Below are 13,192 nucleotides of genomic sequence, written 5' to 3'. Positions count from 1 at the left end.
CGCCGCCCCGCCGCGCTTCTCCGGCAAAAACCGGCAAATCGAGGCCCGGCTGCTGCTCCCGCCCCCTCGTGTCTGCGCACCCCCCGTCCCCCTGCTCAGCGCCACAGGGCGGGGGGCCAGGGGCCACGGCCGCGCTGGGGACCCCCAGGGCAAGGCCCCGCCCCCCACTCGGGAGGATGGGAGTGGGGGCAAGGGGGGTGCACAGCCCACGCTGAGCCTGTCCCCGAGGGACCTGCTGTAAGCACGGACTGGGGAGGGGGGCCCCGGAGGACCCCCACCTCCCCCAGCCAAGGGGGTGCCTGCGGGGGGCTCACCAGCATGGCAGGAGGGGGATCCCTGACCCCAGCTCCATGGGATTTGGCTCCCACGGCTGCACGAGGGGGGGGCGACTTGCCACGGGCCCCCACCTCCATCCCAAAGCCGGCAAAATGCTTCCCTGCCGAGGCTGGGGGTCCCAGCAGCCGCGACCCCCCCCCTCCGGGCCACGGGCAGAGAGACCCCTGCCCAACTCGCAGTGCCAGAGCCGCGGCCGCGCACCTACCCGCAAATAAACCACTGAAGCGACCTTCGAGTTTTCCTTTTAATGCAAAAAATAGCCAAACACATCTTCCTTCCCCTGCCCACCCACCCGCCCCAGGTGTGTTTCCTTTGCTGTTGTTTTGCTTAATATTTCCAGCCAAGCAGCCCCCCCAGCCCCCCCAAACCTCCGCAGCTCTAAAGGTCCCCGACGCTTCTCCCCTTCTGTCTTCCCACCGCAGGGCCCAAAGGGACCCCGGCCAGCAAAAAAACCAAAAAGCCCCCCCAGAAAACCAAAAAGAGGGAAAGAGGGGGAAAACGGCGGGGCACACGTTATTTCAGCAACGTGCCGGTTCTAATCCTGCTAAGAGGTTATAGGAAGAAAGAAAAAAAAATACAAAAATAAACCCACCGAACAAGTAGCGACAAGCACGGAGCAGCCCCAGCACACAGTGTAAACAGAAGCTGCCCCAATCCGGAGTCCAGCTCTCCTGGAAAGCAACAGCACAACATGCTTTGTACACCCCAACAGGGAGCAGCCGAGGGGGAGGTTGTGGTTTTAAGCTTGAGTTGATTCTTTTTTTGCCTTTCTGCAAAAGGCTGAAGTGATCTCGGAGTCTCCAAGCGGCGTTTGCAGCACTGAGCCTGGCCAGGCGGGAAAAGGGATGGGGGAAAAGTGCCACGGGAAGAGGTGGGATTGGGATACAGCAGCCCCCCGAGACTGGCGAGAGGAGGTCCCAGGGCTTTGCAGCTGGGAAATCTGGACAAGGGAAGGGAGAGAGCGCAAAGAAATACCAAAAAATATAAATATAAAAACAATTTGTGTGGAGGAGGAGGAGAATATAGACAGTAAAGTCAGGGTTACTGCTGTCTTCCCCAAAGCAAGAATAATAATTAAAAAAATCCCAGTTGAGGTGACAGTGAAGAGTCCAACAGAATTCCCTTCCCTGGAGGAAAATAAAAATACAAATGAGGTACCTGTTCCACCCCAAAGCCGTCACCCCTTCCCACAGTCACATCAACGCTCCAGCCACTGGTTATTGTCTCTCTGAAATAAAATATTTGGGGCCAGGGCAGGCCCGGAGCAGAAGCCCCATGCACGTGGCCACACCACAGCATGCTCCCAGTGCCAGGAGCCCTCATCCAGTTCCTCCCAGTTTGGGTTGTTCAGCAGAGATCCAGTCTCTCCTCGACCCTGCGAACAGGCGGTACTGTTCAGTGCTTCACAGAGACGGAACCTTTTCCAGGTCTCACGTGTTTCTCCAGCATTTTTGTTTTAAAAGAAAAAAAAGTTTTTATATATATATATGTACACACACACACACACACACATATATATATATATAAAATATACAGTACAAAGGAAATATCCATGGAAACAAATGGGGTGGCTGGAAAAGATGCTTAACAAAAAAGCCCAAAATAAAATGAATTCCCAACTCTTCCCCAAACTGACGCTTGCCTTCCCCACTAGTCCTCCAAGACCACAATCTCCACGTTATGGACCTGGTGCTGATGGTCCTCCACATCTCCCACCACTTTCTCCTCAGTCCTCAGCTCTGTCTCCAGGATCACAGCTTTCCCCTCCGACTCGTCTGTGTCCGCTTCAGGATCTGGCGCCGGGTCGATCTCTATGATGGTCTGCCCGTCGTCTGAGGTGCCCTCCACGGCTTGGATGGTGGAAGTGAGGCCGGACTCCATGGCCACCAGTTCCACAGGGTTGACGACGGCCGCCACGTTGGCCAGGGCGCCGCTGTCCTGCATGGCCGCCGAGCTCAGCAGTGCCAGGCTGGAGGACGGGTGGAGGGTGACCGTGTCGGAGGAGCTGGTCTTGGAGGAGGACACCACGGTGGCGTATCGGAAGAGCTGGGAGCCAGACGGCAAGGTATGAACAGTCACCGGGCTGGAGCCTTGGCTAATGGTCGCCACCGGGATGTTGCCCACGGAGAACTGTTGTCCAACAGGCGCGATAGTGATGGGCGAGATGACCGTGAACTGCGGCTGCTGGATGGGGGTGGAGGGGCTGAGGACGGTGGCGGAGGCTGGGCGCTGCAGGCGGGGTCTCTTGGGGGGCTTGGGAGCGCTGACGGGCATCAGCACCACGTTCTGGATGGTTTGGGACTTCGCCTTCTGGTCCTTGGCAAGTTTCTTCTGCTCTTCCAGCTGCCGCTCCAGGTCTGCAAAGAGAAGGGCTCAGCAGGGGCTGGGCTGGGGCCAGCGTGCTGTGGGAGCTGCTGGGGCTCAGGGCTCCTCCACCAGCCGGCACCCCCCGCGCCGGCCACGCCAGGCCTCCTGAACACCCAGACGAGCACGACCTCAGTGTTTCCCTCAGGATCAAGCTGCACTGAAGGGAAAGACCAGATTCTCCTGCCACCCACAGAGACCTGGTCAATGCTCCGCGCCCCTCAGCCGCTTCGGCCGGCTGCCAGCACCTGGGTAAGGAGCAGGCGGTGCTCTGTACCAGCTGGCTAGTCCTGCTGAGGAGATGATGGGCATTTCTGCTCCTCAAGCTGGACCCACCTACAAGGGAGCATGTACAACCCCCCCCCAGGCAGCTGGAACAGCTTCTGGGTCTTGGCTGGCTCACCAAGCACCTGTCCCGGGGGCAGGGAGCAGGACTGCCCGGCCAACAAACCCCCCTCAACCCCTGTCTGTGCGAACATGCGAAGTCAGAAGTAGCACAGTAATCTCATTTATCCAGGGCAGTAGGGGACTAGGACATCCCAGATAAGAACAGGTCCTACAGGACACGGCCGAGGAGGGAGATATACATCCAGCAAGTGGCTCTGGGGAATCCAGGGCAGCTTATTGGCTTCAGCTCAGGGGAAGCCATGCAAGACACCCGATAGCTCCACGCCAAGACAAGCAGACAGCTCAGCACCTCGTACACAGAGCAGCCTATCAGCTTGGGCACAGCACAGCACTGCCTGCAGCGGGGATGACGGCAGCGCAGCTCTTAGCTGGCAGCACCTATTCCCTAATGCCGACGGAATCGGACTCGCACCACCAGCACCCTGGCTGCGGCAAAGGGCACGGACTTTGGGCTGTCAGATGCCCCAGGCAACTGCTCACTACGAGGCAAGGGAGAGGGGAAATTCCACTCAAGCCCTAGGACAAGGCGATTGGGATGCATTTTTGGGGCAGCACGTATTGAACAATAACCCAAATGCGGTTCATTGGGGCTATGTCAAAGGAAAGTCACATCGGTTCCCCAGAGCAGCAGCAGGATGAGAAGCCTTACTGGGCACTGACTGTACCTGCCAGTGTGTAAAGAAACTGTTCCTCTCCTTGCTCTGTCTGGTTTTTCCTGTTGTCCAGAACCTTCTTGACCGTGTCCATTAGGCCAAATGTGTGAGCAACGTTGTTCAAGACCGCAGCATCTGCAAGGAAAGTGCATGGGGACGAGTGCCTAGTCCCACAGGCAGGACTCAGCCAGGTACTCAAAAGATGCTTGTATTACACCAAAAAATTTTCTGCTGTTTTTTGTAACACTACCTCTGCTCTTTCACAAGGGCTAGCTGAACAAGGGCAGACCCAGCTCCCTCATCCTTCTGACATCCAAGGACTAAACAAACCCATTCACATGATAGAGAAAATGAAACGGAGATGTGTCACCCAAGCATCTCAAAATTGCTGCAAATGAAAGCATAATTTGCAATCACAGAGATACAAACGAGCTCTCCACCTACAAATCATCACCCCATGCTGCTGACAGTGTCATTAACATGCCAGCTCCACTGAAAGCTGTGCAAAATTTCTATTATAATCCACTGACTTCAATCACTTACAGCTTCCAAAAGCTGCCACCTACCAGACACAAAGATCCGCCAGCCCAAAGCTAAATTAGAAACTAGAAAAAAAATAAAATAAAATATCCTGGGTAGGAGGAAGTTTGTGGCTACATGGATGTTCTTCCAGCAAAAGCATCAACAAGAGGTGCTCTCAAACCCTCTGCTCACAGGGGCATGTGCTGAGCTGGATTAGGGAACTGATCCACGTTAAAAATAACCCTAATAAGGGGAGTGGAGTTATTTTTAACCCAGATCAGTTCCCTGATCTGGTTCAGCCCCAAAACCAGGTTTTCTGGCACCAGTGAAGACAGAATGAGAAGTGAGAGGGCAGGACCTGTTCAAGCCTGCATTGTCCCAGAGAAAAGTGTTTCACTAACTCCAGTCCAAGAAGCGAATCTGGGCAGGCTTTCCCGAGGGCTGGGAGCTGCGGACAGCGACCCAATGGCCACAGCAAGCCACCAGGGCCATTCCGCTCAGGGAACAAGGTGGCATGTTGTGTCCTCGAGCCTTGAAGCGAATGAACTTTCACAGCTGGGCAGGCTGAGACCGCACCCAGGCTCAGCTCCCGCAGCCCAGCTAATGCGTGGGAACCTGCTCAGCATCCTGACTCAACAGCTGTAAATGGTGGGGATGGACCCTCGTCACTTTTTTTTGCCCACAGCTGCCCTTTGGAGCATCCTTCCCCACTGCAGAGCCAGAGCCTGTGGCTCACAACCTACCTGTCATCTGGAATGGAGACTGACCCAATCTCTGCTGGACGCCTCTTAGGACTTCTTCTATCTCCTTCTGGATGTTGCACACAACCTCTTCCATCAGCCCCACATCAGCTATGCCTTTCCAGAACATCAGCGTGTCCTCTGGCACAAGGAGAGGGGGGAAAAAAAATAAAAATAAAGAGGTCAACATGCACAAGCATTTGGCATTTTTCCCCACAAGGCTACTTTAAACCTTTCAGGCAAGTGGAACTTTGCAAGACGACTTCTAATTTGGCCATTGGGGTGGATACGATATGCAAAAACCCCCAAACCCCAAAAGAAGCAAAACGGACCCAGGCAGCAAATCAGTAACATGTTTCCAAGCAGCACCATGTCTTCCAAGGCAACATTTCACATCTTCACATGACGCAGAAAAATCTTTGTTTGAGGAAATTCTGCCTAAGCTTCCATATTAAGCCCAAGAGGGAATGCAAGACACCGCAGCCAGAGAGACACAGCCAAGAGAGCTGCCGGTACGAACAAAACATTGCTCCTTGATGGTTTCAGTTTAGCTCCAGGCTGGCAGACATTTACATCCCGAGAATGAATGAAAAAAAATAATAATAAAAGAAAAAGCAAAAAAAGCCCCTCACTGTAACTAGTAGCAACTGATGTGGGGGATCGTCCATCAGCCACAAGTCCTGCTCTGCCTGCAGCGGTGAGGAGCTCTATTTGCCTGGGAAATGCTGGGATAGCCAAGGGGCTGGGGGACAGCTCCATCATTCCCTAAACTCTCCTCAACTCTCCTTATCCTCAGGATTTCAGTCTCCAAAATGTAACAGGCGAGGAGAGGGGAAGAAGACATCTAACGAGCAGCCTGAGCTTACCCGAGATCTCATCCGTGTCCTTTTTCATGCCTTCCTCAGTGGCCATGGTGACGGCAGCCGTTAGAGCCGAGTTCCACTCGATCCCCTCCTCCATGCTCTCCTCCGACAGCGCGATCTGGGTGATGCTCCCTGCCAGAGAGGCAACGTCAGCTCCCTCTGCGGCACCTGGAGTGCCAGCCCTGAATCCCTGCTTTGCTTTCCACCCCCGTCACCCCTCCCAGGCTCTTTTTCACTCTCGTGGTCAGGTTGTTTGCGCCTGGCTTCTTTCAACCAAATTAGCTAAAAGCAAATATTGCTCCTTCTCATTGGAACCGTGATTGTGAAAGGCTCTGGGGCTTCTGGAGGGGAAACCACGTGCCCTCCAAAAAGCAAACTGGAGTCCTAGTTTCAGAGGAGCAGAAAGGGATCGGAATAAAGAAGGGAACAAACAAGCCTCAGCCCAGCCACCTTTCTTCCCTTGCATCATCAACAGGGCGCTCTGCGCCCTAGAGATGCCCTAATCTCTCAGGAAAGGACAGGGTCAGGGTCCAAGCTGATTTATAGCAGGGAAACAGATCTGACTCGATCCTAAGCTTCTGGATCAAATTTGGAAGTGTGCCAATGTGCTGCCACAGTGAGGTTTTACCGTGTGGCCATGGCGCTTTCCAGGAGATTCTCCTTAGCCGACAACAACTGCCATCTCATCCACCCAAGGCTTCAGAGAAATGTAACCTGCCCAGCTGAACGACGCGATACGGCTGGGAGTAATCTTCTTCCTTAACCTCGGCAAAGAGATCGCTTTCTGCTCTGAAGCACGGGATTTGCTGAGAATTTGCAGTTGGAATGACAATCAAATCCTGTCCAGCCATCACACCCCGCTCAGGGATGTTCAGGTGATGTGGAGCAGGCTGCTCTGGAGAAGGTCAGCATCGAGGTCAGCATCCCTAAATTAATTCCTGAGATTTAGCCCATCCTGTGCCTTTGTAATAGACCCTCAAATAGGAAAGACATCACAAAACACTGCGCGAGCTCTCTCAGGCGTTTGCTCACACGGTGATCCGAGAACAGGGACCCCTTCACAGCGAGCCTCCGCTGGCTCCCAAGGCTGCCTCAAGTCACTGCTCCACACCGGCGGCTTTCCAGCCCTCCCACCGCTGCAGAGCAGAGCTCCCAGCCAGGTGCTGCCGAGACCTCTCTGAGCAGACACGGAAAAGCATTTTCCTTCCCAGAAACCAGAGCAGTCTGCTGAACGGTGGGACTGCCCTGCTGTGCCTGGGGAGAAGGTGTAAAGTGTGTGTGCCTGGGGTCCACCTGATCTGATTAGCCCAGGGAAGGAGAGCCGTGTCAGAGGGAAACTCCCGCGGTGTTTCCTAACTGGTTTCCTACCGTCGGCTGATGTAGGAGTCTGCACCACGCTCTGCTGCCCCGGCACCGGTGCTCTGGCACTGCTGATCAGGAGATCGAACTTGGTGCTTCGACAGGTGTTGGTGCAAACTTTGTCATGCTGGTAGAAGTCAATTTGTCCCGAGTCCATCATCTTCCTGTGCAGGGAGTGGGGAGAGAACCAGGCTCAGCTCAGATCTCAGCCTGGAGACAAAAGGGAGTATTCCACGTAGGAATGCTACAGCCATGGGAAGCACGGAGGAAGGGAGACCCAGGGCCACTCTGCACACAAAGCATCTCCTGCAGGGCTTTCAAACAGCAAATACAAGCCATCCCCCAGCTTCGCGTACAGGGCTCCAGTCCTGTTCCGCCCCCACCAAGTACCAGGCCCCTCAGGCAAGGCCACTTCTGTACAGGATGAAGAATCCTGCCCCTCAGACCATGGGGCCAGGTTCTCTGCAGGCTGCTGGCCAGGTAACGTGAGGCTCCAGAAGAGCTCCCAAGGGCTGCAGAGCAGACGAAACGCCTGCGTGGGATCCTGCAGCTGCAGCGATGACGCCCTGAAGCTGGACACAGCAGTAGGCAAGTGAAATACCTCAGCATGATTCCTCCGAGGCGGATGGCTCTCTTCCAGTCCTTTAGGGTAGATTTCCCAGCCAGGTGAACAAAATGCTTCGGGCTGATCAGTTGGTCATTGAACTGCCAACAAGATAAACAAAGGCTCAGCAAACAGGGTAGCATCACTTTGGGAGACTATTGGGATATCCCACACAGCCAGTCCTCAGCTCACCTAAGCCCCAGCCTCCACCCAGAAAGAGGAGCTGCTTGTCAAATCCCTCCCACCTTACATCCCCTCGGCACAGCAACGCTTGTAACCCCAGAATGGATACGTTTGCAGGGACAATCTGCCAGCCCTCGGCATTCGAACCACACAGCTCTAGCCAAGGACAGCCCTGAAGGCTTTTGTGTGAAGCATGAACCAAATCAGCTGCTCCTGCGAACACACAGAGTCATCGCGGAGATCGTCATGGGAGACTCCTCTAACATCAAATAGCTGAGCAACATCGAGCTGACACAGGTACTCCCTCGGGCATCTGTTCTGTCCTGCTCCAGTGACTAAGATAGTTGCTTGCAGAGGGTCAGTGACGGAGCACTCTCGCTGCAGCAGCGTGGGGCTCAGCCTCAGCGTGTCAGCTGTTACGTTAGCACGCTCCCAGACAGAAAAGGCAGCGGCAGGATTTCTCTTCCTGATGCAACCTGCTCACTGAGGCAGTGACAGGAGTGGAGTATCAGGACACCAAGGGAAAGAGACATGGAAGCAAGGTGCTGGCAGAGCTCAGTACACATCCCCTGCCTGCCTTCAGCTCCAAGTCCCTTGTCAAGCACCAGATACTACTCTGAAACGTAAGGGGGGTAACAGACCTTCGCTCCTTAACCCACTCTTCCTCTGCTTCTCCCTGTGCTAAAAAACAGCTTTAGCACTAACAACCCCGCATGCCACAAAGGCAGCGTCACTCAGCTCCAGGACAAGGCTCAGATGAAACACAAAAAGTAAGAAAGCCCCGCGGAAGTCAACCAACAGCCCTTGAGAGCAGGAATCTGCTACGAAAACTCCCTTACCTTTACACACTTGACATTAATTCCTGGACAGACAAACTTCTTCCAGAGCAGGATGGCTTTGCTCTCCCCACAGGTGATGGGATAGGCGATTTCAATTTCCTCGTTGGTTTCAATGGTGCTGGGGTCTGAGGGAGAAAGGGGGAAAAATGGATCTTTCCACCCAATAGGCTCAAACCCCCCCAGACGGGTGTTGAAGGCTCACAGGTTTTGAGACCTACGCTCAGGAAACCGAAAGAAGGGCTGATCCCAGTTCAGGGTCAGCCCTTTCTTAGTCTTTTCCAATTATGAGCTCTAATAGCAACTGGCATGTGCTATTTATACAGCAACACTCAAAATGAAGCTCATCTACCAGGAGAATGTGAGATCAGAAATCCAACACATCTGTAAGGGTAGGGGGGTCTATGTCAATGGGAACAATCTTTGTGGAAACTCTGAAATTTGAAGCACAGATCTCTCCCAGATTTCTTGGTGCTCTGGTATCTCTTTAGTAGTGATACCAGATATTTACCGATAATATATGCTCTTCACATGCAGTTTCTGCTAATACTGCCAAAAGACCCACACCCACACAGGAAGCAGAACACTAGTTGAGATCTAGTGACAGCACCTAACGACAGGAGCCTTTTCCCACATAATTCCTCAGGATGGCAGGGAGCGCTCAGAGCCAGCCGCCTCAGTGGTTCTGAACACCCAACCCAAACCGTCAGGCTGTTCGCTCAGCAAAGACCCAGCAATCGGAGTCCGATGCTCCAGCTGGCGCTGAGATGCAGCCACCATCCTCGCAGCCATCGTGCCTGCCTGCCAGTGTCTGCACACCAAGACTAGGGCGAAATCTTGGCTCCCCTGGACCCCCTGGGAGCCCTTACCATTCATTGCAGGAGAGCCAGGATCTCAGTTCCAGGACTTTGAGACCAAGCAGTAACAGCAGACTCTTATTCCAGAGTATGCCCAGACCCTGCACCCACATCCATGCCTGGGAAACAGCATCTGCAGGGGCAGAGCCAGAAGGAAGCCCAGCGAACTGGAGACACCAGCTCAGCGGCGACCAGCCCTGCGGAGGAGGGGATTCTGCCCGTGCCAAGCAGGAACTCACCGATCCCTTCTTCTAGCTTGTGGATGGTGTGGGTTTCGACGGCCACTACGGCGGTGCTGGCCTCGGAGCCCTCTTGGTAAATCCTGTTGTGAAAGCAGCCATCCATAAACAAACTATACAAATCACGCAAAATTAAGATTCACAGCACGGGGTTAAAAATTCTTTTGGTTTCTTCCCTGCCTGTCCTTGAGGGAGGTGGATTTTGTTTGATACAGTTTCAATCACGGGCATGTTTTTGGCACATACAAAATAGGATAATAATCCCAAGGACTGAAACGCGCAGAGGCGTTCCCAGTCCTGTCATCGCACTCTCCACGTTGCCAGTGCCACCGAAGCAGCTCTGCAGCGCGCTTCCCTGTGGCGCTTCCCTGTGCCTTTTCCTCTGGATTCTGATACCGGCAGTTACCCAGGACAACAGGAAGGAGAGCTCAGTGCCCCAGGATTTCTCTCCCAGCCCTGTGTGACACTGCAGCACAGCTGATCATGCCGGGGGACAGTCGCTGTCAGGCAAACGGCCACGCTGCTCTGCGAATATTATCCAACTGGAGCCAGCACATTTAAGTCCCGATGGATGGAGAGTTAAGATGAAGTGTCTGGTGGCAGCCGCTTATCCGCAGCAGCTGCCAGTGGTACCGCAAAATTCCCTCCATCATCCCAGCTTCATTGTATTTGAGAGGAGGATTATTTTAGGGGAAAGCTGGCACAAAGGCACAGGCGGATCCAGACTCATGGGCACGGACCAGCACGTACAGCAGCTGTGGGGTGTCAAAAACCCACCCTGGGGCCGCAGAGGGATGAGGGAGGCTGGGAGGACATGTGGCCGGGGCAGCACCACGACCACCTCACCGCTCCCGACCACCTCGCCGCTCCCTTGCTGCCACAGCCGCTGCTGGGCTGCCATGATCCAGAGACAGCGTGGCGACACGTCCCCGCAGGACAGTTTCAGTCCTCAGAGGCGCCGTGACAGCAATGCACACAAAAGCCTTTTTGCATTGTATTTTTCTCTCTGCCGTGTGCGGCACAAAACCGATGCAGCCCTGGGAAACGCAGCGACATGCAGTCCCCACACCAGGGAAATCTCCAGGGTCACCCCCGCCTCCACAATCCCACCCCACACCTCCCCAACACACCAGTAGCACCCAACTCACCCCTGCTGCACCGGCTGGAGCTGCAGGATCACTTGGGTTTTGGTATCCTCCGGGTTCTCCCCTTCGTTTCCGTCACTTGGTACAACCACCACATCACCCACAGGGACGCTCACTTCGGCATTCGCCATCTCTCACATGAAGCCCGGAGGTGGCAGGTGCCGAGGTGCTGCGGAGGGCAAAGCAGAGGCAGGGCTGTAGTGCTGCCGGCGCAGGGAGAAGGGCAGGCAGCCGTCTGGAAGCATCATCCCATCCCACCGCAGCAGAATGGGCTAGCGGGGACCGCAGGGCCAGCAGAGCAAAGCACCGGCTCCGCAGAGGGGACCAGGCGTTTTAAATTCACCACCCGAGTGAAAGCAAGTGCCTGGCAGACCACGCGAGGGTCCCCCTCCCCTGGCACTCACGTCTCACCCAAGGACACAGAGCCCCCCGGTGCCATCCCACCCCGAACTTCCCCAGCCCCGCGGGCTGGCACCGGGCCGAGCAAACCCCCACGGTGGGTTTTGGCAAGAGTTTTCCAAAACGGAGCTTCTCTCCCCGGCTGGCAGCGCTTCCAGCCGCCCCGGGGATGCTCTGGTCCCTCGGTACCAGCAGCGTGCCTGGGGCTGAGCCTTCCCGCAGAGGAGCCGGTAATTCCCAGAGGCGCCGGTAATTCCCGGCGGCGGCGGAGGCGCAGTGCCACAGGAGATGCTCGCAGGGGGCCACCGAGGTGGTTTCGTTATGGCTGTGGGGCCGGGGCTCAGCCGGGGGCCGGGCAGGATCAGCCCCCCGGGGTCCGGCAGCTCTGGGGAAGCGCTGGCGGCGGGGCAGGACCTCACGGCAGGCGGCGGTGGGCTCCGTGCCCACGGCTGGGACACAGCGGCACAGGCGGGGGAGAGCTGCCGGCGCGGGGGACGGGCCCCCGTGGGTCACCGTGGCTCCCTCCTTGCCCACGTCTTCACCCACTCAGGGCTCATGGCACCCTGGGCAGGCCGGACCCCTGCCCGGGACCCCCCCAGGCTGGCAGAGCTGTGGGACCCCCGTGGGCCAGTGGGGTCGTGGGACCCCTAGGGGCCAGCAGGGCCATGTGGCCCCCCATGGGCCAGCAGCGCTGTGGGACCCCCGTGGGTCACTGGGGCAATGGGACCCCCGTGTGGGCCAGCAGCAGTGGGGAACCCCTGTGAGCCGGGCGGAGCGTCGGCCGGCGGGGCCGTGGGACCCCCCCCCCCCGTGGGGCCGCAGCTTCCTCAGGATTTCCGCCATGGGGGCTGCCGGGGCACGGCCAAAGCCCGTCGGTGACCGGCTCGGGCCCGCAGCGGGGGGTGCCCGGCCGGCGGGGGGGCTGCAGGCGAGGCCCCGGGCAGGGCAGCAGCGGGGCGGCTCCCCCCGCTCCGGTAACGCCAAGGTCCAGGGGACGCCTCCCCCCGCGGGGGGCACAGCGCAACCCTGAGATGGGGGAGGGAGGTCAGGGGTCAGCGCCCCCCACCCAGCCCGCAGCCACCCCTTGAGGTCAGGGGTCAAGGGCGGGGGGGCAGCGCGGGGCCCCCCCCGCGGCGCGCGGCGGCGGCGGGGCGGGGCTGCCCGGGGGAGGGGTGTGGCCTCCCCCCCCCGCGGGCGGACGCAGCGGCGCTGCCCCCCCCCCGCCCCCCCCCCCCCCGCGACGTCCGCCCTCGCGGCGGCGGCACGTACGGCGCCGCGCGCTGGGGCGCCCCCTCCCCTCCCCGACGGGCCGGGCCCCCTCCCGCTCCGCCCCGCCCCGCCCCGCCCCGCCGCGCCGCCGTCTGGCCCCTCCCGGCTCCCGTAGCGCGGCGCCGGCCGCCCTTACCGTCGCCGAGCGGCCGAGTCCGGGGGCTGAGAGAAGGGGGAAGGGGGGGGAACGGGCCGGGCAGGAGGGCGCATGCGCAGTAGCCGCCGCGGCCTCGGCCGCCAGCACTTCCGGCCGCCGCCTGCCTTAAAGGGGCCGAGGGCAGCGCGGCTGGCGCCCTGCTGCCCCCTGGTGGCTGCCGGCCGCACCGCGCCGTGCCTCCCCCAGGGACCGGGACACGCGTGACGGCGCGGAGTGGGGGGCACGGCCCGCGGGGTGTTCGTGGGGCGGGGGGGCGCA

General features: G+C 57.8%; 1 protein-coding gene across 2 annotated transcripts; it reads right to left on the bottom strand.

Annotated features, from left to right (window-relative positions):
* Positions 1-1,090: 1,090 nt before the first annotated feature.
* GMEB1 (glucocorticoid modulatory element binding protein 1) lies at positions 1,091-13,093 on the bottom strand. 2 transcript variants are annotated; one of them, XM_055704770.1, is made up of 10 exons: positions 12,914-13,093; positions 11,113-11,278; positions 9,965-10,047; positions 8,872-8,996; positions 7,847-7,950; positions 7,255-7,409; positions 5,890-6,018; positions 5,027-5,164; positions 3,774-3,896; positions 1,091-2,693 (listed from the first exon to the last, which is right to left on the bottom strand). In XM_055704770.1, the coding sequence occupies exons 2-10, from the start codon at positions 11,238-11,240 to the stop codon at positions 1,987-1,989; spliced, it is 1,692 nt and encodes a 563-aa protein (XP_055560745.1). In that variant the 5' UTR covers positions 11,241-11,278; positions 12,914-13,093; the 3' UTR covers positions 1,091-1,986. The 2 variants fall into 2 exon arrangements, with proteins under 2 accessions (XP_055560745.1, XP_055560746.1); XM_055704771.1 differs by lacking the exon at positions 12,914-13,093 and adding an exon at positions 9,738-9,858 and having other exon boundaries at positions 11,113-11,164.
* Between the last annotated feature and the right edge of the window lie 99 nt (positions 13,094-13,192).

Source organism: Falco cherrug, chromosome 3 (genome assembly GCF_023634085.1).
Source record: "Falco cherrug isolate bFalChe1 chromosome 3, bFalChe1.pri, whole genome shotgun sequence".
In the NCBI taxonomy this organism is placed as follows: Eukaryota; Metazoa; Chordata; class Aves; order Falconiformes; family Falconidae; genus Falco; species Falco cherrug.
This window is presented reverse-complemented; position numbering and strand designations above follow the sequence as displayed.

Coding starts and splice junctions, on each gene's coding strand:
- GMEB1 (XM_055704770.1), bottom strand. CDS start 11,240: ATGGCGAATGCCGAAGTGAGCGTCCCTGTGGGTGATGTGGTGGTTGTA. Junction 10,048..11,112: donor CTCCAGCCGGTGCAGCAGGG/GTGAGTTGGGTG, acceptor CTTTCACAACAG/GATTTACCAAGAGGGCTCCG. Junction 7,410..7,846: donor CTCGGAGGAATCATGCTGAG/GTATTTCACTTG, acceptor CTCCCTGCACAG/GAAGATGATGGACTCGGGAC.